This window comes from Panthera tigris, chromosome C1, assembly GCF_018350195.1.
Source record: "Panthera tigris isolate Pti1 chromosome C1, P.tigris_Pti1_mat1.1, whole genome shotgun sequence".
Taxonomy (NCBI): domain Eukaryota; kingdom Metazoa; phylum Chordata; class Mammalia; order Carnivora; family Felidae; genus Panthera; species Panthera tigris.
In genome coordinates this window covers 84,851,850-84,876,254 of record NC_056667.1, presented here as the reverse complement: position 1 = coordinate 84,876,254, position 24,405 = coordinate 84,851,850, and the positions used below count along the sequence as shown (strand labels likewise).

Genomic DNA, 24,405 nt, shown 5'->3' with positions numbered 1-24,405 from the left:
CAGTTAAGCATCCAACTTCGGCTCAGGTCATGATCTCATGGTTCATGGCTCTATGCCCCGTGTCAGGCTCTATGCTGACACCTCAGAGCCTGGAGCCTGCTCCGGATTCTGTGTCTCCCTCTCTCTCTGCTGCTTCCCTGCTTGCACTCTGTCTCTCTCTTCCTCAAAATAAACATTAAAAAAAATTTTTTTTTAAATCTATAAATCTCAACTCAAGGGAAAAAATCTATATTTTAATGCAGTTTGTAAAATGCTAAAAAGCAGAATTCTGTGCCACACACAGAGAATAGAAATTTGAATATATAGGAAGCATGATTTAATAGAAGGATGTGTTTATATAAGTGGCACTAAAACCTTATGTTTTCTTAGAACTTGTAGGAGCAAATATATGGATAAAGAAGAAAAAACACTTCAATTTCAAAAAGCTTTTGACAAACTTCCACAACAAAAGTTTGGATTATATATGTGCTATCATGCTAAAGTCAATTTAGTCTGATATTAATACAACTAATTTAGTCTGATATTAATACAGCCATTCCCAGCTCTCTTTTGGTTAATGTTTCCATGATTTTTTTTTAGCGTGTGTGTTTGTGTGGTATGTGTGTTTTGTGTATGTTGTGAATGTGTGGTGTTATTGTGTGATGTGTGTGTGTTAAATGTGTGATCTTTATGTGACAATAATGTGGTATATGTCTTGAGTTGGTATGTGGTTTATGCATTTTGTGAGTGTTGTGTGTGTGGAGTGTGTTAGTATGTATAATGTGTATGGTGTGTGTGTTGGGTATGTATGAAGTGTTTTTTTGTATGTGGTGGTGTATGCAGGGTATGAGTGTTGTATGTGCAGTATTTGTGTTTGTGTCTACTCTATGTGTGGTATATGTGTGGTGTGTGTGTTGGGTATGTTTTATGTGTGACTGTGTGGTGTGTATGCCTGGTATGTAGGTAATATATTTATGTGTGAAATGTGTGTCTGTGGTATTACATGTGTGGTGTGTGTGTTGTATGAGTGTTGTGTGTTTCTTGTGTCTTGGTTATATGTATGCTGTACGTTAGTGAGATACATGTGTTTGTGTCTTTTGTGTGTGTTGTGTGGTTGTTTGTGTAGTATGAGTGGTATATGGGTAGGGCATGTGTAATGTGAGTTTGGTGTCTGGTGGTGTGTGTGTAATATATGTGTGGTAAGTGTATATGGTGTAAGTATGGTGATATGTGTTGGGTATATGCTGTGTCTTTTTTCTTTTTTTTTTAATTTTTATTCTAATTCCAGTTAACATGCAGTGTCATGTTAGTTTTAGTTTCAGGTGTGCAAAATAGTGATTCAAAATTACATCTCTCACCTGGTGCTCATCAGGACAAATGCACTCCTTAATCCCTGTCACCTGTTTAACTGATCCCTCCACCCACCCCGCCTCTGGTAACTATCGTATTGTTCTCTGTAATTAAGCGTCTCTTGGCTTGTGCCTCTGTCTTTTTCCCCCCCCTTTGCTTATTTGTTTTGTTTCTTAAATTCCACATATGGGTGAAATCATATGGAATTTGTCTTTCTCTGACTGAGTTATTTCACTTAGCATTATACTTTCTAGCTACATCCATGTAGTTGTAAAAGGCAAGATTTCATTCTTTTTTATGGCTGAATAATATTCCATTATATGTATATACCACAGCATCTTTATTCAATAATCGATGGACACTTGGGCTGCTTCCATATCTTGACTGTTATAAATAGTGCTGCTATAAACATAGGGGTGTATGTATCCCTTTGAATTAGTGTTTTTGTATCCTTTGGGTACATACCCAGTAGTGTGATTGCTGGATAGTAGGGATTCCTATTTTTAACTTTTTGAGGAGACTCCATACTGTTTTCCACATTGGCTGCACCAGTTTGCATTCCCACCAACAGTGCACAAAGGTTCTTTTTTCTCCAATCCTCACCAGCACCTGTTTTTTCTTGTGTTGTTGATTTTAACCATCCTGATAGGTGTGAGGTGATATTGCATTGTAGTTTTGATTTGCGTATCCCTGATGGTAGGTGTTGACGAGCATCTTATCATGTGTCTGTTGGCCATCTGGATGTCTTTGAGAAATATCTGTTCATGTCTTCTGCCCATTTTTTAATTGAATTATTTGTTTTTTAGGTTTTGAGTTTTATAAGTTCTTTATACATTTTGGATACTAACCCTTTATTGCATATGTCATTTACAAATATCCTCTCCCACTCAGTATGTTGTCTTTTAGTTTTGTTGGTTTTTTCCTTCACTATGCAGAAAGCTTTTTACTGGGATGTAGTACCGATAGTTTACTTTTGTTTCCCTTGCCTCAGGAGACATATCTAGAAAGAAGTTGCTATGGCCTATGTTAAAGAAATAACTGCCTGTGTTCTCTTCTAGGATTTTTATGGTTTCAGGCCTCACATTTTGGTCTTTAATCCATTTTGAGTTTGTTTTTCTGTATAGTGTAAGAAAGTGGTCCAGTTTCCTTCTTTTGCATATACCTGTCCAGTGTTCCTAATACCATTTGTTGAAGCAACTGTCTTTTTCCCATTGGATATTCTTTCCTGCTTTGTGAAAGATAAATTGACCACATAATTGTGAATTACTTTCTGGATTATCTGATCTGTTCTATTGATCTATGTGTCTATTTTTGTGCCAGTTGCCATATTGTTTTGGTTACTGCAGCTTTGTAATATAACTTGAAGTCTGGAATTTTGATCCCTACAGCTTTGCTTTTCTTTTTCAAGATTGTTTTGGCTATTAAGGGTCTTTTGTCGTTCCGTACAAATTTTAGGATTATTTGTTCTACTCCTGTGAAAAATGATGTTGGTATTTTGATAGGGATTGCATTAAATATATAGATTGCTTTGAGTTGTGTAGACATTTTAATAATATTCTTCTAATCCATGAGCATGGAATGTCTTCCCATTTCTTTGTACCATCTTCAGTTTCTTTCATCAGTGTTTTATAGTTTTCAGAGTACAGGTCTTTCACCTCTTTGGTTAGGTTTATTCCTAAATACCTTATTATTTTTGGTGCAATTATAAATGAGATTGTTTTCCTAATTTCTCTTTTTGCTGCTTCATTAGTGATGTATAGCAATGGAACAGATTTCTGTACATTGATTCTGTATCCTGTAACTTTACTTAATTCATTCTTTAATTCTGGCAGTTTTTTGGTAGAGTCTTGGATTTTCTATATATACTATCATGTCATCTGCAAATAGTGTAAGGTTTACTTCTTCCTTACCAACTGGGAGACCCTTTATTTCTCTCTCTCTTTTTTTTTTTTTTTTTTTGTCTGATTGCTCTGGCTAGGACTTCCAGTACTATGTTAAATAAAAGTGGTGAGAGTGAACATCCTTATCTTATTCCTGTCCTTAGGGAAAAGCTCTCAGTGTTTCCTCATTAAGGATTATGTTAGCTGTGGGTTTTTCCATATATGGCTTTTATTATATTGAGGTATGTTCCCTCTAGATCTGCTTTGTTGAGGATTTTTATCATGAATGGATATTGTACTTTGTCAGATGCTTTTTCTATGTCTATTGAGATGATCATATGGTTCTTATCTTTTCTCTTATTGATGTGATGTATCATGTTGATTGATTTGTAAATATTGAACCACGCTGGCAACCCAAGAATAAATCCCTCTTGATTGTGTGAGTGATTTTTTAAAAAAAGTATTGTTAGATTTGGTTTGCTAGTATTTTGTTGAGCATTTTTGCATATATGTTCATCTGGGATATTGGCCTGTACTTCTCTTTTTTAGTGGAGTCTTTATCTGGTTTTGGTATCAGGGTAATGCTGGCCTCATAGAAGGAGTTTAGAAGTTTTCCTTCCTTTTCTATTTTTTGGAATAGTTTGAGAAGAATAGGTATTGACTCTTCTTTAAGTGTTTGGCAGAATTTGCCTGTGAAGCCATGTGGTCCTGGACTTTTGTTTTTTCACTACTGATCCAATTTCTTTGCTGGTTGTCCAAGTTTTCTATTTCTTCCTATTTCAGTTTTGGTAGTTTATATGTTTCTAGGAATTTATCCATTTCTTCCAGGTTGCCTCAATTTGTTGGCAGATGTTTTTTTTATAATGTTCTCTTATAATTGTTTGTATTTTTGTGGTGTTGGTTGTTATCTCTCCTCTCTCATTTATTTGAGTCCTTTCTCTTTTTTTTTCTTGAAAAGTCTGACTGGAGGTTTATCAATTTTATTGGTTTTTCTAAAGAATCAGGTCCTGGTTTCATTGATCTGTTCTAGTGGATTTTTTTTTCTTTTTTTTTTTTCTTTTTTTTTTTTTTAGTTTCTATACCATTTTTTTTTCTCTAATATATATCATTTCCTTCCCTCTGCTGGTTTTAGGTTTTGTTTGTTGTTCTTTTTCTAGCTCCTATCAGTCTAAGATTAGATCATTTATTTGAGATTTTTCTTGCTTCTTGATGTAGCTCTATATTGCTATAAACTTCCCTCTTGGAACTGCTTTTGCTGCATCCCAAAGGCTTGGACCTTGTGTTTTCCTTTTCATTTATTTCCATGTACTTTGTAAATTTCTTCCTTTATTTCCTGTTTGACCCATTCATGCTATTTAATCTCCATGTATTTGTGGTCATTCCATACTTTTTCTTGTGGTTGACTTCTAGTTTCATAGCATTGTGATCAGAAATGATGCATGGTATGACTTCAGTCTTGAATTTGTCAAGGCTTGTTTTGTGGACTAATATGTTATCTATTCTGGAGAATGTTCTCTGTGCACTTGAAAAGAATGTGTATTCTGCTGTTTTAGGATGGAATGTTCTGAATATATCTGTTAAATACAGCAGTCCAAAGTGTCAATGAAAGCCATTGTTTCCCTGTTGATTTTCTGTATAGATGATCTGTCCATTGATATAAGCGGGATGTTAAAGTCCCCTACTATTATTTTATCATTATTGATTAGTTTATGTTTGTTATTAACTGTTTTATGTATTTGGGTGCTTTAATGTTGGGTGCATAAATATTTACAGTTGTTCTATCTTCTTGTTAAATTGTTCCCTTTCTTATTATGTGATTTCCTTCTTTGTCTCTTGTTACAGCCTTTGTTTTAAAGTCTATTTTGTCTGATATAAGTATTGCTACTCCAGTCTTCTCTTGACATGCATTTGCATGATAGATGTTTCCACCATCCCCACTTTCAACCTGCAGGTGTCTTTAGGTCTAAAATAAATCTCTTGTAGGCAGGATATAGATGAGTCTTGTTTTTTTTATCCATTCTTTCACCCTGTGTCTTTTGATTAGCATATTTAGCCCACTTAACATTCAAAGTAATTATTGATAGATACGTGTTCTTCATCATTTTGTTATGTTTTGTGGTTGTTTCTGAAAATTTTCCCTGAAACTTTCTTGTCTTTCTTTCATTGTTTGCTGGTTTTCTTTAGTGATATATTTGGATTTCTTTCTCTTTATCATTTGCATATTTATTAGTGGTTTTTGATTTGTTATTACCGTTAGATTTGTATATAACATTTTCTGTGTATAGCAGTCTATATTAAATTAATGGTCATTCGAGCACATCCTTCTCTCCTCTGCATGTTTTAAATATATGACGTCATATTTTACAGCCTTTTATTTTGTGAATTCCTTGACTGATTTTTTTTATAGAAATATTCATTTTTACTGCTTTTGTGTTTCCTGCCTTTATACTGTCACTCTCAGTCTCTCCTTTCCATTCAAAGAGACCTTTAATTTTTCTTGCAGGGCTGCTTTAGTGGTCATGAACTTGTTTAGTTTTTTGTTTGTTTGAAAAACTCCTTATCTCTCCTTGTATTCTGAATGATAGGCTTGTTGGATAGAGTTTTCTTGGCTGCAGATTTTTCCCATTCTGTACTTTGAATATACCATGCCACTCTCTTCTGGCTTGGAACTTTCTGCTGGAAAATCCCTTAATAGCCTTATGTATTTTCCCTTATATGTTACTATCTTTTGTCTTGCTTCTTTTAAATTTTCTTTATCACTATATTGTTGCCAGTTTGATTACAATATGTCTTGGTATGGATCTGCTTTTGTCTATTTTGATGGGGGTTTTCTGTGCCTTCTGGATCTGGATATCTGTTTCCATCCCCAGATTAGAGAATTTTTCAGGTATTATTTCTCCAAATAAATTTTTTGCCCCCTTTTCTCTCTTCTTCTGGCACTCCTATAATATGAATGTTATTATGTTTGATGGAGTCACTGATTTCCCTAAGTCTGTTGTCATTTTGTATAATTCTTTTTTCACTCTTTGTTCAGCTTGATTACTTTCCATTACTGTGTCTTCTAGATCATTAATTCATTTTTCTGCTTCTTCCAGCCTGCTCTACATTGCACTAAATGTATATCTAATCTTGCTCTTTATCTCTGACTGGTTCTTTTTATTTCTTTTCTCAAATCCAATGAATATTTTTATGATTATTGCTTGAAACACTCCATCAGGCATGTTAACTTGTATCTCTTTTGCTTAGATCTCCAGCCATGGCTTTTTTCCGGCTCTTTCCTTTGGGTCAGATTTCTCTGTCTTCACATGTTGTTTAAGTCTCTGTGCCTGTTTCTTTGTGTTAGGAAAGTCAGCTACATCTCCTGTTCTTGAGGGTAATGGCCTTATGAAGAAGAGGTCCTGTAGTGACCTGCCATGTAGTGTCCCCTATTCCACAGGGCCTAGTGCTTCTGGGGTTTATTCAATGTGTATGGAATGTTCTCTGCTGTTCTTTTCTGGCCACTTTATCCTTCAGGCTAATTGTCTGCCGAGACTCTGTTTGACTGTTGTGGGCAGACTTTGGTCCCTGGCCTGACTGTGGTATGTTTTAATTAGGTGTGCTCTGGTCTGCTTGTGAAATGACACCTGTTGCCACCACTGCTGGAACTGAGGCTTTGCAAAACTCCCAAATTGGGACACACAGTGGTGGTAGGGGTTTGGGCCAGTTTTCTGGGGGATGGGTCCCACTGTGCTAGGACTGAGGCAAGCATGACAAAGAAGGGTGGTTCCATTGGAGCGTGGAGTAGGAGATGTGGGACTTGCTGTAAGTAAGCTATGAGTGTCAGCACTGCTCTGCCTCCTGCAGGTGGTCTTGTGCTTTTGCTGGGTGGAGGTGGGGATGGCACCGTCAATTCCTTTGTTTCTGGAGGGTTCTATATGTGAATGCTGCCTCTCTGGGATATACTCTGAGATGACCAAATAACCTCCCCACCTTGTGACCCAGGTGCTCTTGAGATCACTGTTTGCATGCTGTATTTCTGCAGGCTGCTTGCCCTGCCTTCTCTCTAACAGCAGCCCCAATGCCTTCAGACTCTATCTGAGCCAAGCCTGCTGACCTTTAAAGCTCTAGGCTTTACGCCCCTCTGGTTGCAGGAACTACCAAAATTCAGCCCATCTCGCTTTCCAAACCAATTGCTGTGGGAATCAGTTTTATCCATGCACTCCCCTGTGTGCTAATCTGTCTCTCACCCTTCTCTGCCACTGTGGCTCCCTCCTTCCTGCAATGGCTGATCTATTTCTCTCCGAACCCATGACTCTACACATCCTACCTTCATCGATGTGGCCTCTTCTCTACCTGTAAGTTATGGAGTTTGTTCTGTCAGTCTTCAGATTGATTTCTGGGGTATTTAGGATGATTTAATAGTTATCTAATTGTATTTGTGGGACAAGGTGAGCCTAGGGTGTTCCTGCTTCACCACCATCTTCCCCTCCTGCATGATATTTTTTTTGTGTGTCCTTTTAGTTTCAACCTATTTGTGTCTCTTGTAGATGGCACATGGTGAAATCATCTTTTGAAATCCATTTTTCCAATTTATGCCTTTTATTGGCATGTTTAAGCCACTTACACATAATGTAATTATGGATAAGGTAAGATTCACATCTGCCATTTGCTGTTTGTTTTCTATATGTTTTATGTGCTTTTTCTTTATGTATTTCTCCATTACTGCCTTCATTTGTGATAAATCGATATTTCTACTGTACCATTTTAATTTCCTTGTTTCTTTTACTATATATAATTTTTAGTTACTTTCCTAGTGGTTGCCCTGTGGCTTAATAAAAAACAATGTAGGGGTGCCTGGGTGGTGCAGTTGGTTAAGTGTCTGACTTCGGCTCAGGTCATGATCTTACCATTTATGGGTTCGAGTCCCGTGTCGGGCTCTGTGCTGACAGCTCAGAGCCTGGAGCCTGCTTCAGATTCTGTGTCTTCCTCTCTCTCTGCTCCTCCTCTGTCTCTGTCTCTCAAAAATGAATAAACATTAAAAAAAATTTTTAAACAATGTAATTTGGGTTAATACCAACTTAGTTTAAATAGTGCATTAAAAACATTGCTCCAATATAGATTTTTCCTTCTCCCCTCCCTTTTGCTATTATTGTCATATGTATTATGTATTTAAACATTATAAGCCCATCAATAATTTTTTTAATTTATATTTTAGTTAACATACAGTGCAATATTGATTTCAGGAGTAGAATTCAGTGATTCATCACTTATATACAACACCCAGTGCTCATTACAAGTGCCCTTCTTGGTACACATCACCCATCTAGCACATCTCCCACCCACCTCCCTCCATCAACCCTTAGTTTGTTCTCTATCAGTAAGAGTCTCCCTTTCTTTTCTCCCTCCACCCCCTGCCTTCCCAAATGTTCTTCTGTTCTGTTTCTTAAATTACAAGTATGAGTGAAATCATAGGATATTTGTCTTTCTCTGATTGACTTATTTCTCTTAGCATAATACATTCTAGCTCCATCCATGACATTGCAAATGGCAAGATTTCACTTTTTTGATGACTAATCAGTTGTATATATTTGGGCTCTCTCCATAGTTTGGCTATTGCTGATAATACTACTATAAATATTAGGGTGCATGTACCCCTTCAAATCTGTATCTTTGTATCCTTTGGGTAAATACCTAATAGTGCAATTGCTGGATCATAGGATAGGTCTATTTTTAGTTTCTTGAGGAATATCCATAGTGTTCTCCAGAGTGGCGGCACCAGTTTGCATTCCCACTAACAGTGCAAGAGGCTTCCCCTTTCTCTGCATCTTCAACACCTGTTGTATCTTGTATTGTTAATTTTAGCCATCTGACAGATGTGAGGTGGTATCTTATCGTGGTTTTGATTTCTATTTCCCTAATGATGAGTGATGTTGAAAATCTTTTCATGTGTCTGTTAGCCCTCTGGATGTCTTCTTTGGAAAAGTGTCTATTCATGTATTCTGCTGGTTTCTTAACTGGTTTGTTTGTTTTTTGCGTGTTGAGTTTGATAAATCCTTTATAGATTTTAGTTACTAACCCTTTATCAAATATGTCATTTCCAATATCTTCCCCATTGTGTAGGCTGCCTTTTAGTTTTGTTGTTTGTTTCTTTCACTGTGCAACTTTTTATCTTGATGAAGTCCCAGTAGTTCACGTTTGCTTTTGTTTCTCTGGCCTTTGGTGACATGTCTAGTAAGAACATGGAACAGCCGAGCTCAAAGAGGTTGCTATCTGTGTTCTCCTCTAGGAGTTTGATGGTTTTTTGTTTCATATTTAGGTCTTTCATCCATTTTGAATTTATTTTTATGTATGGTGTAAGAAAGTGGTCCAGTTTCATTCTTCTGCATGTTGCTGTCCAGTTTTCCCAATACCATTTGTTGAAGAGATTGTCTCTTTTCCATTGGATATTCTTTCCTGCTTTGTCGAAGATGAGTTGACCATATAGTTGTAGGTCCATTTTTGGGTTTTCTGTTCTGTTCCATTGATCTATGTGTCTGTTTTTTGTGCCAGTACCATTCTGTCTTAATGACTACAGCTTTGTAATATAGCTTGAAATCTGGAATCGTGATGCCTCCAAGTTTTGTTTTTCTTTTTCAGGGTTGCTTTGGCTATCTGGGATCTTTTGTGGTTCTCTACACATTTTAGGATTGTTTGATCTAGCTCTGCAAAGAGTATGGTGGTATTTTGATAAGAATTAAATGTGTAGATTGCTTTGGGTAGTATAGACATGTTAACAGTGTTCTTCCAATCCATGAGCGTGGAATGCTTTTCCATTTCTTTGTGTCCTCTTCAGTATCTTTTATAAATCTTCTATAGTTTTCAGAGTATAGATCTTTTACCTCTTTAGTTAGGTTTATTTCTAGGTATCTTAATATTTTTGACGCAATTATAAATGGGATTGATTCCTTGATTTCTTTTCCTGTTGCTTTATTATTGGTGTATAGAAATGCAACAGATTTCTACACATTGATTTTATATCCTGCAACTTTGCTGAATTCATGTATTAGTTCTAGCAATTTTTTTGATCGACTCTTTGGGGTTTTCTACATAGAACACCAATAGTTTGTGGTTTTTTGTTTTTTTTTTTTAAGTTTTAAAACTTTAATGAGTTTAATGTTGGAACTGTATGTTTCCATACCAATTGGCACAATTTACATCAAATTCATTCATTCATTTTTGTACTTATTCATTTACACTTATTCATTTTTGCAAAGACATCATATACACAAAGATACATATTCAGTAACTGGGAAGTCATAAAACTTCTAATCTAGACTTTCAGGTTTGTCCGATCATGATACTTCTGATAAGGATCGTCAGCATACCAGTTTCGCCTCTTCCAAAAAGATGTTGTCATTTTATCTAAGAGCTTACTCTGGGTTTTATTGCAGAACACGAATTCCCTCAAGCACCTTTTTCTTGCAGTTGTCTTTTTCCATAATTTTTTCTTATAACCAGCCTTCCTCCTTAGCCACAGGCCAGAATGAAGTCGAAGAAACCTGTAGATGACAGCTTTCACAGTCTTTCTCTTCCCTTTCCGTGAACTGAAGTATGTTACGGTTCTGACTGGTAGCTTCAGGACATTTGGAAGCAAGGGGGCCGCTCTATTGAGGATTGCTGCAGTATGTCCACATGTCAGGTTTCTGACAGATGTGGCAAGTCTGGGAGCAGAGGAAACAACTGGTGCCTGCAGAGAACTAAAATGCCGGGTGGACAGTGCAGAACTAAGACAGGCATTCTTGACACCGTTTTGACAGGCTGAAGACACCAAAATATTCAGGAGCCGTAAGACTCCTGCTGCAGCTCTGAGGGCACGGGCAAAGGCAGAGGCCGCCATCTTGCCATCCCCGGACACCTTTAAAGTATTGCTTTATGCACTTGTCTTGTAAATCAGATAGAATAAAAACGGGGCACAAACAAAATATCACAGCTTGCATATTTACCTATGTAATTACCTTTGTTTATATTCTTTATTTCTTTATGTGAATTTGAGTTGCTATTGTCCTTTTATTTCAGCCTGGAGGACTGCTTTTAGCATTTCTTGTAGGACAAGTGTACTAGGAACAAATTTTGTTTTCATTTATTTGGGAGTGTATTCATTTCTCCTTCATTTTTGAAAGATAGTTTCGTAGGTATAAGATGCTTGACTGTCTTTTTTTTCTTTTAGCACATTGAATGTATCATTCAACTACCTTTTGGTCTCCATGGTTCTGACTAGAAGCCATCTGTTAATCTTATAAGGGTTCCTGTACTTGATGAATGTGGTTTTCTCTTGCTGATTTTAAGATTCTCTCTTTGTCTTTCAGCAGTTTGATTATGATGTGTCTAGGTGTGGCTCTTTTAAATTTGTCCTGTTTGGAGTTTGTTGAGATTCTTGCATGTGTACGTTAGTGTTTTCATCAAGTTTAGGAAGTTTTTAGTCATTATATCTTCAAAGATTCTATCTCTTTATTGATATTCTTTATTTGGTGAGAGACACCATTTTCTCCTGTGTCCTTCTAATTGTTTAGATATGGTTTCCTTTAGTTCTTTGAATATTTAATTGTCGATTTAATTTAACTTTTATTAAAGTTAATTATAACATTGTTATTATTTTTTAAAGTTTATCTATTTTGAGAGAGAGAGGGAGGGAGAGAATGTGCATGAATGGGGGAGGCTCCATGCTGTCAGTGCACAGCCCTGTGCGGGGCTTGATCCTACAAACTGTGAGATCATGACCTGAGCCAAAATCAAGAGTTGGACAGTTAACTGATTGAACCACCCAGGTGCCCCATAATATTAATTATCGTTAATTAACATCTTGGCATCTTCAGGGATGGTTTCTGTTGACCACTTTTTCCCTCCTGTGCACGTGCCATACTTTCCCATTCCTTTACATGTCTTGTAATTTTATGTTGAAAACTGGATATTTTACATAAAATAATGTGGCAAATCTGTGGTAAGATGTATGGACATCTCATTACCCAGATCTTCCTTTTAGAACCTCTTGTTTGCCTCAACTTTTTCACTGCCTCAGCCAGTCAAGATTTTAAACAATTGCTGTGGACCGTTTCTCAGCAAACACCCTGAGAAAGCTGAGTCAGATCAAACAAGAACAAGCTCTGTGAGTGGCATTTTTTCAGAAAGCTGCCCAATGAGTCAAATAGTAAGTGTTCTCTGGGAGTATCGCTTTTTGTGGAACTCCAGACTTGGGTCTGCCCTTGCTATGGCTGTAAGACTGCTGATTTTTTTTTTCTTTTTTTTAATGTTTATTTATTTTTTAGAGAGAGCATGAGAAGGCAAGGGGCAGAGAGAGAGGGAGACACAGAATCTGAGGCAGCTCCAGGCTCTGAGCTGTCAGCACAGATCCTGTCGTGGGGCTCAAACTCACAAACCGCGAGATCATGACCTAAGCCGAAGTCAGATGCTCAACTGAGCCACCCAGGCATCCCTGGCTGTAAGGCTGTTGATTTTCACAACTAATGCTGAGCTGGGGAAAGGAGAATGAGAATAGAACAAGTTAAAATAATAAAACTAGTTGTTTTTAATGAGGTTCAGCCAGTTTTCCTGAATAAGTCTTTCTTGGTTGTCACAGGCCTTATTGTAATTTCTAGAATTCTGAAAAAGTCAATTTTTAACAACTTCTCCAAGTATACTTGTTGCATTTATAGAATGGCAGAATCCTGGAGGTCCTTAGCCCACCATTCTAGAAGTGTAAGTTTTCTATATGTGCTTTTAAACCTAGTTTCTATGTCAAGGGTGATGTTTTATTATGGACTAAGAACTGGTTAAGACAGGAAGACAAGGAATTAGAATGACTGAGCAATTATCTTAATGAAGAATTGATGGTACTGAGTCAGAAATGTGCTAGACACATCAAGAACGGTATTAGAATCAAAGTTATATGTTGAATTTCAGATTTGGTGCCATTCCTCCTATTCTGTTTGCTGAATAAGAATATCTAGAAGAGCCTTATAAAGCATACCTAAGATGATTGAGGAGGAAGAGACTCATATACAAGGACATATTAAAATAATTGTAGAAACAAAGATTGAGAGAACTCAATCCAAAATTCATGAAATTACAAAGAATATGCATTAGGGATATCAATTTTTGGACTTAATTATAGAAATAATAGGCACCTCTTAAAGTTTGGTAAAGGCTAATATAAAATAATGAAAGGAAATAACATTTTTAAAACATTTTTAGAACTGCTTCCAAGAATTGGGTGAGGCATAACCCCTGAAAAGTAATTAAATTTTTGGATTGTAGATCTATAGACGGTTTTTAAAGTTTTAGTATTTCTTGAGGATACATTAAAGAGACTCTGGAAGCCTTTATAGTCTTTTCTGAAACATTCTTTGGTGCACATCTGGGACTAATTGCTGTGCTAGATGGATACCAATCTAATTCAGTGTAGCATGTAACATTGTTAGGATGATTAGTATTATATACTTACAATTGGTCATGTAAAAGTGTTTTGTGTCTTTTTCTTTTAGGTATGTAAAAGAAGGAGATACAGTGTCTCAGTTTGATAGCATCTGTGAAGTTCAAAGTGATAAAGCTTCTGTTACTATCACTAGTCGTTATGATGGAGTCATTAAAAAACTGTATTATAATCTAGACGATATTGCCTATGTGGGAAAGCCATTAGTAGACATAGAAACGGAAGCTTTAAAAGGTATTGTAAATGTGTTCATCTGTTTTGCCAAATTGATTACTGTTGTCCTTTTGTCATTGGTACCAATTAAAAGAGATGTTTACTTTTAATAACTTACAGGGTTTAATTTGGTGGTTTGAAGCTGTAATCAGGAAGATAGAAAAGATCTTCTGTGATGAATGATTATCTTTTGACCAGTTACCATGTTAGAAATGTACACATTAACACTGAATTTATCTGGGGGCCTGCCTTCTGGAAACCTTAGTATTCAAAGAACTGATGGGCTTTCTCAGGAATTAAAGATTCAGGCCCTGAACACTAGTCACTAATAACAAAAACTGGAATATGCAAAAGATTAAATCTAACATAATAGGATTGTTGTATTTTCCACTGATTCAAAAACAAAAACACTTTCTTGGGGCACCTGGCTGGCTCTGTCAATGGAGCATGCAACTCTTGATCTTGGGGTTGTGAGTTCGAGCCCCTCTTTGGGGATAGAGATTACTCAAAACAAAACAAAACAAAAAAGAAATATTAAAAAAAAATACTTTCATTAGTAATGGTTATGAAGGCCAAACTTCTGGAAGGGAAGTGGAAGAGAAAGGAAGGAAAATCATAATGAAAAGTGAAGAAACTAGCATTTAGAAGAAGCAACAACCATGGAACTTACAAGCAGTAGATGTCCTGACAAAAGCGAACTCCTTGTGAAAATATTGCAGAGGAAAGCTAAAACAGTGGGTTCTCCTGGTATTGGCAGACAGCTAGATGGCTGTCTACCTCGGAAGTTCCTTATGGCATTGTTGTGATACGTTAAAGTTATGTCATCTAGGAAACAGCTCTGCTATGGGGGATGCGGGGATGGGGCTGGAGGTGGCTTAAGTTTTGTGATGTAGTCCTAAGCCAGCAATCTGTCTGAGAAGTGCTGAAATAGAATAGAATACTAATAGAATTTTAGTAGTATCATTCGAAAGCCCAGAAGAATTCTGAATTACAGTGGCTGGTTGACTTGTAGTTCTGCAGACTATATAGTTAATACTAACAGTAACAACAATCACTAATTCCACAGTCATACTTGACAGTTTATGAAAAGTTTCCCTGTTATTTTATTTATCCTTACTTGTGAAGTATTCCAGTTTAATGGGTGAAGAAACTAAACACAACCTGTAGAGGTTCGGCAATTTGCCCAATGGCCAGTGACTGAGCCAAATTTTGAACTCCATGACCTGTCTTTGTCCAGATTATTTTCCACTATGACATGTTGCCTCCAGAAGGTGGAAGATGACTTATTGAAGTCTTCCTATTATTTATTTAATTTCTACTATAAAAGGATATATGTGCATGTAGCAAGCTATAAAGTGCAGAAAATCGAAAATAAGAAAATAAAAACATATTCCTGCTACTCAGAAATCATCACCCTTAACACATGAATGTATATCACTCCAGACATTTTTCTAAGCTCACACATACGCACTGAAGTCATTTTTTACCAGAGTAATATGTTGTGTTTGCTGTATTCGAATCTGTTTGCTTAATTACGTATGTGTTTTCATGACAATGATTTCATTTTATCTGATGATCAGACTGTATTTAAATCTCCCCAGTCGCCCCAGAATGTCCTGGAAATTTCAGTTGGTTTGTTCAAAGTAGGGTCCAATATGGGACTCTACATTGCCCACGGTCTCTCTTCACATGACTTACACTGTCCCACATTTTGCTTCACGACACTGACTCGTGGAAGGGACTGTGCCATTTGTTTTGCAGAATGTCACACTTTGTGTCTTGTTGCTTTTCCATGACGGTGTTTGACTTGTTCTTACCATGGTAAGTTCCTGTAAACTGAAAGCAAGTTTCAAAGGCTAGGTTCAAGTTAAATATTTGGCTAGAATATATCATGGGTGATATTGTGTACTTCACATTGCTTCACATCAGGGCACCATAACATCTAGATGACCTGCCGTAGTGGCGCTCAGTGTAAACAGTGAATTGGGATAATGAGTCCCTTGCCCCGTCATTGTACAGTTACGTTTTATCCTTTGCAGCCTGAAAGTTACCCAGGTGGTGTCACTTTGGCACTATCATCATTTGAGAATCCTGGCCTAAATCAACAACTGCTTTAGTGGTTGTAGAATGATGATTTTTTTTTTGATTCTGTCAGTATCTTTACATTATTAGCTGGCATTATTCTGTAAAGAGGCACTTCACCCTCATCAGCTGGGCCTATTAGTTACCCTGAAATACAGTTCCTGCTGGAAAAACAGAATAAATGGTTCATCCTTTTCCCTTGCCAAGGAGTTGCTTTGATAGCCCCTTCAAATAGTGATATTAAATTTCCAACTTTCTCTTTGTGTCTATTCAGTTGATTTGCTGTGTTTAATCTATTATAATCATTCTTTTTAATGCTCAAGTTGTTAGTAGGAGTGACCCTTGCAAGGTCGCTCCTGGGTGTTCTTTTAACATGACCCCATTAATTTTCAAAAGCTTCCTTGCTTTTGACACAGGAAGATGATCTGAAAGTCACTTTGTACATTCCCTGCCCCAGATCTGGAATTAATCTATTTCTTCGGGGCTCTTGTTCCTTTTAATGTGGCATGGACAAGAGACCATAAAGTAGGTAGTAGGGGTGTTTCCTTTTATCTTGATTGCTAAACTTCTATTGAAAGGCATGATTTAAGAATATTAAAACCAAAAAAGAATTCACCTTTCAAAATTACCTGAAACCCAAAATTATTATGGTGGATCAATGACTTTTTTTTTTTTTTTTTTAATTTAGTTAGGACCTAGAAAGGAAAGAGGCACAAACTGAGAGCACTGAATCCTAACCACTTGACCACTAGGGAGCAGCAGTCTTGGCACAAACTGAGGCAAGCAAAATGCTCAACACTATTATGGATGTCATTAAATTAGAACACCCTGACAGGCGCTTTAAACCAGATTTAGACACCAATCTAGACCATCCAAAAAAAAAAAAGAATTATTTATATGAACAAGTAAACAATTGAGATTTGTGGATTTTTTAAATTAAAAAAAATGTTTTTTTTAATTTTTAGAGCGAGTGCACACATGAGCTGGGGAGAGGGGCAGAGGGAAAGAGAGAGAGAATCTTAAGCAGGATCCACACTGAGCACAGAGCCTGACACGAGGCTCAATCCCACGAGCACGACCTGAGCCGAAATCAAGAGTCACACACTCAACTGACTGAGCCATGTCAGCACCCTGAGATTTATGGTTTTTTTTATTGTTCGGTTTTATTTTTAGAGTTTATTTTGGCGTTTCAAATGACATTCAACTTAATAAATCTTGATATATAGCAAATTACAAAATTATAGAACTTTTTCAGAATACGGGTATTTTTTTCTAGAGAATTGTTTCACAAAAATTAATCTGTACAGCATGAATGATTCTCAAAGAAATTATGCTGAGCAAAAGAAGCCAAACCAAAAAGAAAACATGCTGTATGATCTATGTGTGTAAAATTTTAGAAAATGCAAACTAATCTACAATGACAGAAAACTGATTAGTGTTTTCCTTGGTATAAGGAATCTTTTGGAGCTGGTGGACATGTTCCTTATCTTGATTGTGGTGATGGCTTATGTGTATATACATACTTCACAGTTTATCAAATTTTATATTTTATGTTTGTGCAGTTTATTGTATGTCTGTAAAAAAATGAGACTGTGTTGGTTATGTTCAGAGTGAAAAGTGTCTGATAGTATTTCTCATAGAGAACTGATCATTTGCTAGCTATTCTGTTTTGTTTGCCAGAGTGTATTCTGAACAGTTATCTCGCACTGTAGTTTCATTTTGCTTTTACATTTATGTTTTATTGAATTTTTTTACTATAAGAAACTGTAAAGCATAACCTATATATAAGCAAACCTATGGAACAGTAGATTCAATTTATGAAACATTTATATATCCCTCTCTTTAATTTTAGAAATGGGACAGTTTCTAAATATTCTGTGAACATTTTCTTAAGAATTTGTAATAATATTGAATTTATATTGTTTTTTTGTTTTAGTGCTAGTAAAACCAATTATACTATAAATAGAAAATTATCAAACAAAAAGTCTTTTAGAAGTATAAAATGTATTATTTCCATTTTACAGGTGGAAAATAATTATAGCATAGAACCATTAAGAGTATATGATCAAAACTAGACATCTTTTTTTAAATTTTTTTTTAATGTTTATTTTTGAGAGAAAGAGACAGAGCATGATCAGGGGAGGGGCAGAGAGAGAGGGAGACACAGAATCCGAAGCAGGCTCCAGGCTCTGAGCTGTCAGCACAGAGCCCAATGCGGGGCTCGAACTCAGGAATGGCGAGATCATGACCTAGGCCGAAGTCAACGTTTAACCAACTGAGCCACCCAGGCGCCCCAAAACTAGACATCTTAATAGTAGTATTGGAGATTAATCCTGTCTTCTAATGCTTGTTTAAATAATATTCTCTGGCACCACCTTTTGTAACATGGTGGTGTTGTCTCCTTTCCAAGGCTGGAGCATCAAGGTAATTTTGATGAGGGAAACTCTACTTGTGATGTCCAAGTCCCATCTATGAGTGCTTTGACCATAGACAGACCTCTACTTGAAAAGAGCTTACTGGGGGCGCCTGGGTGTCTCAGTCCTTTAAGCATCCCACTTCAGCTGAGGTCATGATCTCGCAGTTCGTGGGTTCAAGCTATGCGTTGGGCTGTCTGCTGTCAGCATGGAGCCCACCACGTGGCTCAGTCTCACAAACCATGAGATCATGACCCTGAGCTGAAATCAAGAGTCAGGTGGTGGGGCACATGGGTGGCTCAGTGGGTTAAGCATCCGACTTTGGCTCAGGTCATGATCTCGCAGCTTGTGAGTTCGAGCCCTGCGTCAGACTCTGTGCTGACAGCTTGGAGCCTGCTTCTGATTCTGTCTCCCTATCTCTCTGCTCCTCTCCTATTCATGCTCTGTCTCTCTCTCTCTCTATCTCAAAAATAAATAAACATTAAAAAACAATTTTAAAAAGAGGTGCTTAACTGACTGAGCTACCCAGGCACCCTGATTTTCTTTTAAACTTTATATATTTGACTCCTTCTTAAAGTGAGGGTATTGAGTATAGCCTAAAATCTTTTTTCATTATGCAAAAACATGTTAATGAACATTTATTATTCTGGAAACAACATAATTCTGCTTCTGGTTTTTTATTTTTCAACCTACTTCTTAGCATTATCATTGTGCCGGGCCAACACTCTCCTTCCTAAATTTCCAGGAACAAGGATAACTAAGTTTGTTAAGAAGTGTTTACTACGAAGAGAAAGTAGGATCTGGTTGAGAGTCTAAATTCCTATTTTCTGGGGCAAGGGCATGGTTTTAATGCTGAGGCCACATGGCAGCTGTTTTAGGTATTCTGATCCTGAAGCTATGTGTAGGATTAAATTGCCAGAATGTTTGACCACCAGATAACTGAGAGGTCACTATACCTAAGTAATCCTAATTGTGGAGTCTTGCCACCATGGGGAAATATTAAGGAAAGAGAGGAAGGAACATAAACTGTAGCAGAATTCTTTATAAAACTAATATTATTCTTGATTATATTGCATTTATCCTTTAACATCACCACCTATCATTGATTGAATGCTTTCTCTTTGCTAATGCTATATACACATTATTTCATATAATCATATAGATTAATTATGTAGATTTTTATCTGCATTTGACATGTGCAACACTGAGACCCACAGAGATTTAATATCTTGCCTCTGGTGACATAGCCAGTAACTGATAGAACTACAATTTGACCCCAGCTTTGTTTAATTCTAAAGCCCATGTTGCTAACCACTTTGTTCCACTGAAAATTCTATTCAGAGCCTCTGGGTATCAGCTCCATTCTGCATCTCGAACATTGGGAATGAATTCCTAACACTGTTGATACTCATGTTTGTGAAGTTCTGCTATAACAATATCAGTTAAGGTGTCCCACAGAGTTTATAATATTAAAATGTTTGCCGGGATTAATACAATGTTCTCAGTTAAAGATGTCATTTAATTAAATTACATGTCATTTAATTAAATTACACCCAGTGGCATAAGTTGCATGGTATAATGCCCGAGCATAGTAAGTGCACAACGAATGGTAGGTAGGACTTAGTTTTATTCAGCCAGTTATAGACGGAGTTGATTGTATTAGCTATTTCAGTAATTTGAAGTGAGAAAGAAAATGCAGTGAGATCTCATTGATTGGAGTGTCATCAATTCTCAATTCATGATGATTTATATAGGAACTAAACTAAAGTTGACAGTTGTTCTACAAAAAAAGGTCTTCCTAAGCAGTTTTGCAGAGACCAAAGCTTAAAACATTTTACGAAAACACATTGTTTCAAACACCCTGAGTGCTCAAGTGCTTCAAAACGTTTTCTCCAGAAAAATTTCCCCAATTATGTGAATTAATTGACTCCTTACTGTCATTTTTAGAAATATTTCTTAAAATACCTAAGAATGTGGCAATTTCAGTTTTAATATTTTCTTAAATTAAAAAAAAATGTTTATTTATTTTTGAGAGCGAGAGCATGAGTGGGAGACGGGCAGAGAGAGAGGGAGACACAGAATCCGAAGCAGGCTCCAGGCTCTGAGCTGTCAGCACAGAACCCGATGCGGGGCTCGAACTCACAATCGTGAGATCATGACCTGAGCCAAAGTTAGACACTTAACCAACTGAGCCACCCAGGCACCCTTCAGTTTTAATATTTTTACTAATTCAAATGTTTTATTTAGTTAATCTGAAATAATAGTTCTATTATAAATTTGCTTCACATGAGGAATATCAGCAACACTAAATTGACAGTTTTCATGACAAAAAGTGCTTATTTACCAGAGTTCTTTTGTTGCTCTTTAAAAAATTTAATGAAGTCTTTTAAAACTCTGTATTCCTAAATCCACTACTAAAAGAATAAAATCCCACATATCAGAGTATAGTGTTAGAACCATGAAAATCACATCCCTTGGGGAGAGTTATGACATTTTAGATTAGCCTTAACTCCATCCTCCTTAGAATCTGTTTGTACATTGATAAAAGTAAGAAATCTGCCCTGCATTCCTGTAACAGTGTTGTGATCATCACAGGAGAAAATGTTTGTATACACACTTAGAAAATGATCTAAAGTACTACATAGGTGATAATTTAGTGCTGAAGAGAGCTTTCTTCCAACCATTATATGACTGCTTCAAATAATATATAATATGAATGACTTCTCACCAATGTTTTATTACTCATATTTGTACTCAAATTATTCTAAAAGGCAGTCCTACTTTGTCATATATCAGAATGTTTTCCAGAAAGGTGAGTGGCAATAAATTCAGTGATCTTTTGGAAACCTGTAACTTTTGTATATATTTGGGCTTTTATATATTTCTCATATTTTCAGCAAAAATACACATTAAATCAGGTTAGATTTGGAATTTCTACATTTGAATTCCCTTGGTTTCCCTTTGCACCTTAGTTCCTAATGCTCCTTCTTTCTTACTAGTTTCTCCAGTAACTTTAACAGATGTGGACAATACTACAGGTTTCTCAAATTACAACAAAATTATGCCTTGAACAATAGGAGTTGTATTCTAGCTTCTTTGACTACAAAGAAAATTCACTAGTGCCATGAACTAATGGAAACAGCACAGGGTGAGTCAACCCTAGGAATGAATCCCAGCTCTTCACAGTTTTATTAGCTGTGTGAACTTGGGCCAATCCTTCATCTTTGAAGTATCAACTTTTTAAAATCTATAAAATGGGATACTAACACCTATCTTATACAGTTGGAGTAAAGATTAAGTTATGATATTGTATATGTAGTGCAGTATTTTACCTATAATAGGTGCTTGTGGGAGAGGAAAAATAATTCACCCACTAACCGTCTGAGTTCTTAGCTGAGACTCTTGTAATGAAAGACAGATTAACAAGAGAGAAAGAGAAGTTTATTAACATGTGTACATACTCATCTATTCATGGGAGACACCCAGGGAAAGGTGAGTAACTCAAAGAGGTAGCTTTAGAGTTCAGGCTTAAATAGCATTTCTATAGGGAAAGGGGAAATGGGAAAAGTCCTCCTAGGGGAGAGTAAGTAGTTTTCATGGAAGTTGAATGGGTCCTTAGAGAATACATGGGAGGTATGACAGTTTGGGACAAAGTTTGCTGACTTCTACTCTCCTCTTTTATAAGAATCAATCTTTCCTGGTGGATGAAACTCCTAGGGAGGGGATTTATGACAGTGGAGTTGCTTCTGGAAGATCCATCTTTAGGTGTATGAGAGTTCAGAGAATGTCTCTGCCTGCATTTGCTGTTTTTCAAGTGCTTGCAGCTCAAAATAATCACTATACCAAAGTGGCATATTTGGGGTGGCATATTCTGCTACCCTTCATGCGCAACACAAGTTGTTTTGTTTTGTTTTCCCTTTGTCTCCTTCTGGGGAAATGTGAGAGCTCCACTGGGCCAATTCATAGACCAGTGAGGAAGAATGGAGAGACTGTTTCCATAGGTGGAGCAGTGGAGAATTGTTACTGGCTTTGAATCGAATGTCAAAGCAAATTCAGTTGCCTGCTTTCAGAGGCTTAGTCTCTAATGCACTCCTTCCCACAGAGACTTCTGCTATGCAGCATTGATTTCCAAGCATCAGACTCTGACAATGAAATGCTCTCAAACACTTTTTTATTTTGGGTTGCAAAAATACATGCTAATAGCCTGGAAAATACATGCTAATAGTCTGGGGTACTTTTTCTTCTATAGATATTCTAGATTTAGAGAATGGTCCAACCAAATTAGCATTAGCCATGAAAATAAAATCTTCCACAGCATTCCTTAAGCTGTATTCAAAGCAGAGAAAAATTATAAATATTTATTATTTGGGGAAAGCATTTTAAGATTGTCACAGATTTTACATGATTCTTTCATGTAATTTGTCTTACATTTGACTCTTATTTTATGCTATTTGTAAATATGAGAAATTTATTAGAAAAGTGTTTAAAATACAAAATGTTTAAAACTTATTGAAGAAGCTTTCATTTTTTAACTTGTAGCTGCTGCATGATTTTTACAGAAATGAAGTAAACACCAGGTAATAATCATTAAACTACCAGGTGCCAGTATGCCCCTCTGCTCTCCCCCAATTGTTTCCCAACATGTAGTTGTGTTTTCCCATTTTGAAGTAGCCTGACTAGTATGCTTCTGACTATAAATTTTAAGTTGAATTTATTTGTGTATTATAAGCCACTAAGCTTATTTTTATTTTTTTAACATTTTCAACAAAAGAGTACCATTTTACCTCGTTACCAGATTCAGAAGAAGATGTTGTTGAAACTCCTGCTGTGTCCCATGATGAACACACACACCAAGAGATAAAGGGCCAGAAAACACTGGCCACCCCTGCAGTTCGCCGCCTAGCAATGGAAAACAATGTAAGTTTCCTTCGTATTTAAGTGCGAGATTACACAGAAAATACACATTTGTGTCTATGAAAAAGTAGCCAGCTCTCCCATGAGGAGATGACTCAAGTTGAGATTAAAGGAAAATGAAAATGTGTGTTACTGAGAAGTGATTGTTGCATAAAAGCACCAATAAGAAATGAGAAGAAATTGCAAACTTCTTACTTATATTAATTGGGCAATGGGATTTTATTATCCTTCCTTAGAGCCTAATAGTCAGGGCTACCATTTTTTGAACACTTATAAATACTAGCGTTTTAGATCAGGCACCCTAGAAGCCAGCTTGAGACAGGGGTTTGGGTGCATGTAATGGAGTGACTGAGGGAGAGAATACCTTTTCTGGGAATGAGGGAAGCAAGATAGAGAAGGGAAGAAAAGGGAAATAGGCCAGGCAACGATGTGGTCTCAAGGATCTGATTTAAAGGAGTTGGAGAACACCAAAGAATTGTACTGAGTTGAGGCTAGCAGACCAGCCTTTTGTATTCCTTCTTATCATCCAGTCATTGGTGCTTTCCCTTTAGGGCTAGGTGGCCCCCAGGTACTGCAATAAGTGTGTACGTGTTATCTCATTGATCTTTACAACAATGCTGTAAATTATGGGGGCTATTTAGAGACTTGGAGAGAGTCAAGTAACAGGTCCAAGATCACACAACTAACACCGTGGTGGGGCCAGGATCCTGAAGTGAGATTCTGTGACTGCAGAACCAGTGCCCTTGATCATTACATACTGCCTCAACAATTATTGCCTTTGTTATTTGAGCGTTTATGAGTCAGACACCATGTACATGTTCTCTCTAATCCTCACAGCCATCCTGCAGGGTGGTTTGGATTATCCCCATTTTGCAGATGACAAAAGGCAGAGAAGTTGATTAAACTGCCTAAAATCAAGTAAGTAGCTGAACTGGGAATTTGTCTTTTTTCAAACTTGGGTTCTTTCCACTGTACCCCACAATGCAGGATTTTTGTCTGTTTTTGAGAGAAGTAGTTAAGTCACAGTGGGAAAAAAAAAGAAGCTTACATTTTAGAAATATGTAATGAGTCATTAAAATGTTCATATCCCTTTAGACAATTATCCTAACATTGGGAAACTGTCCCAAGG

At 36.7% G+C, this 24,405-nt stretch overlaps 2 protein-coding genes across 2 annotated transcripts in view; one reads left to right on the top strand and one right to left on the bottom strand.

The window, feature by feature from the left end:
• Positions 1 to 24,405, top strand: part of DBT (dihydrolipoamide branched chain transacylase E2) — a 52,151-nt gene that overhangs the window by 11,992 nt on the left and 15,754 nt on the right. The window contains exons 4-5 of the mRNA XM_007093633.3: positions 13,706 to 13,887; positions 23,158 to 23,279. Coding sequence (XP_007093695.1) covers positions 13,706 to 13,887; positions 23,158 to 23,279 — 304 coding nt within the window. The remainder of the gene's footprint in view (positions 1 to 13,705; positions 13,888 to 23,157; positions 23,280 to 24,405) is intronic.
• Positions 10,454 to 11,130, bottom strand: LOC102960587 (39S ribosomal protein L35, mitochondrial-like). Its single transcript, XM_042997998.1, has one exon. The coding sequence runs from the start codon at positions 11,062 to 11,064 to the stop codon at positions 10,498 to 10,500; it is 567 nt and encodes a 188-aa protein (XP_042853932.1). The 5' UTR covers positions 11,065 to 11,130; the 3' UTR covers positions 10,454 to 10,497.

Coding starts and splice junctions, on each gene's coding strand:
- LOC102960587 (XM_042997998.1), bottom strand. CDS start 11,064: ATGGCGGCCTCTGCCTTTGCCCGTGCCCTCAGAGCTGCAGCAGGAGTC.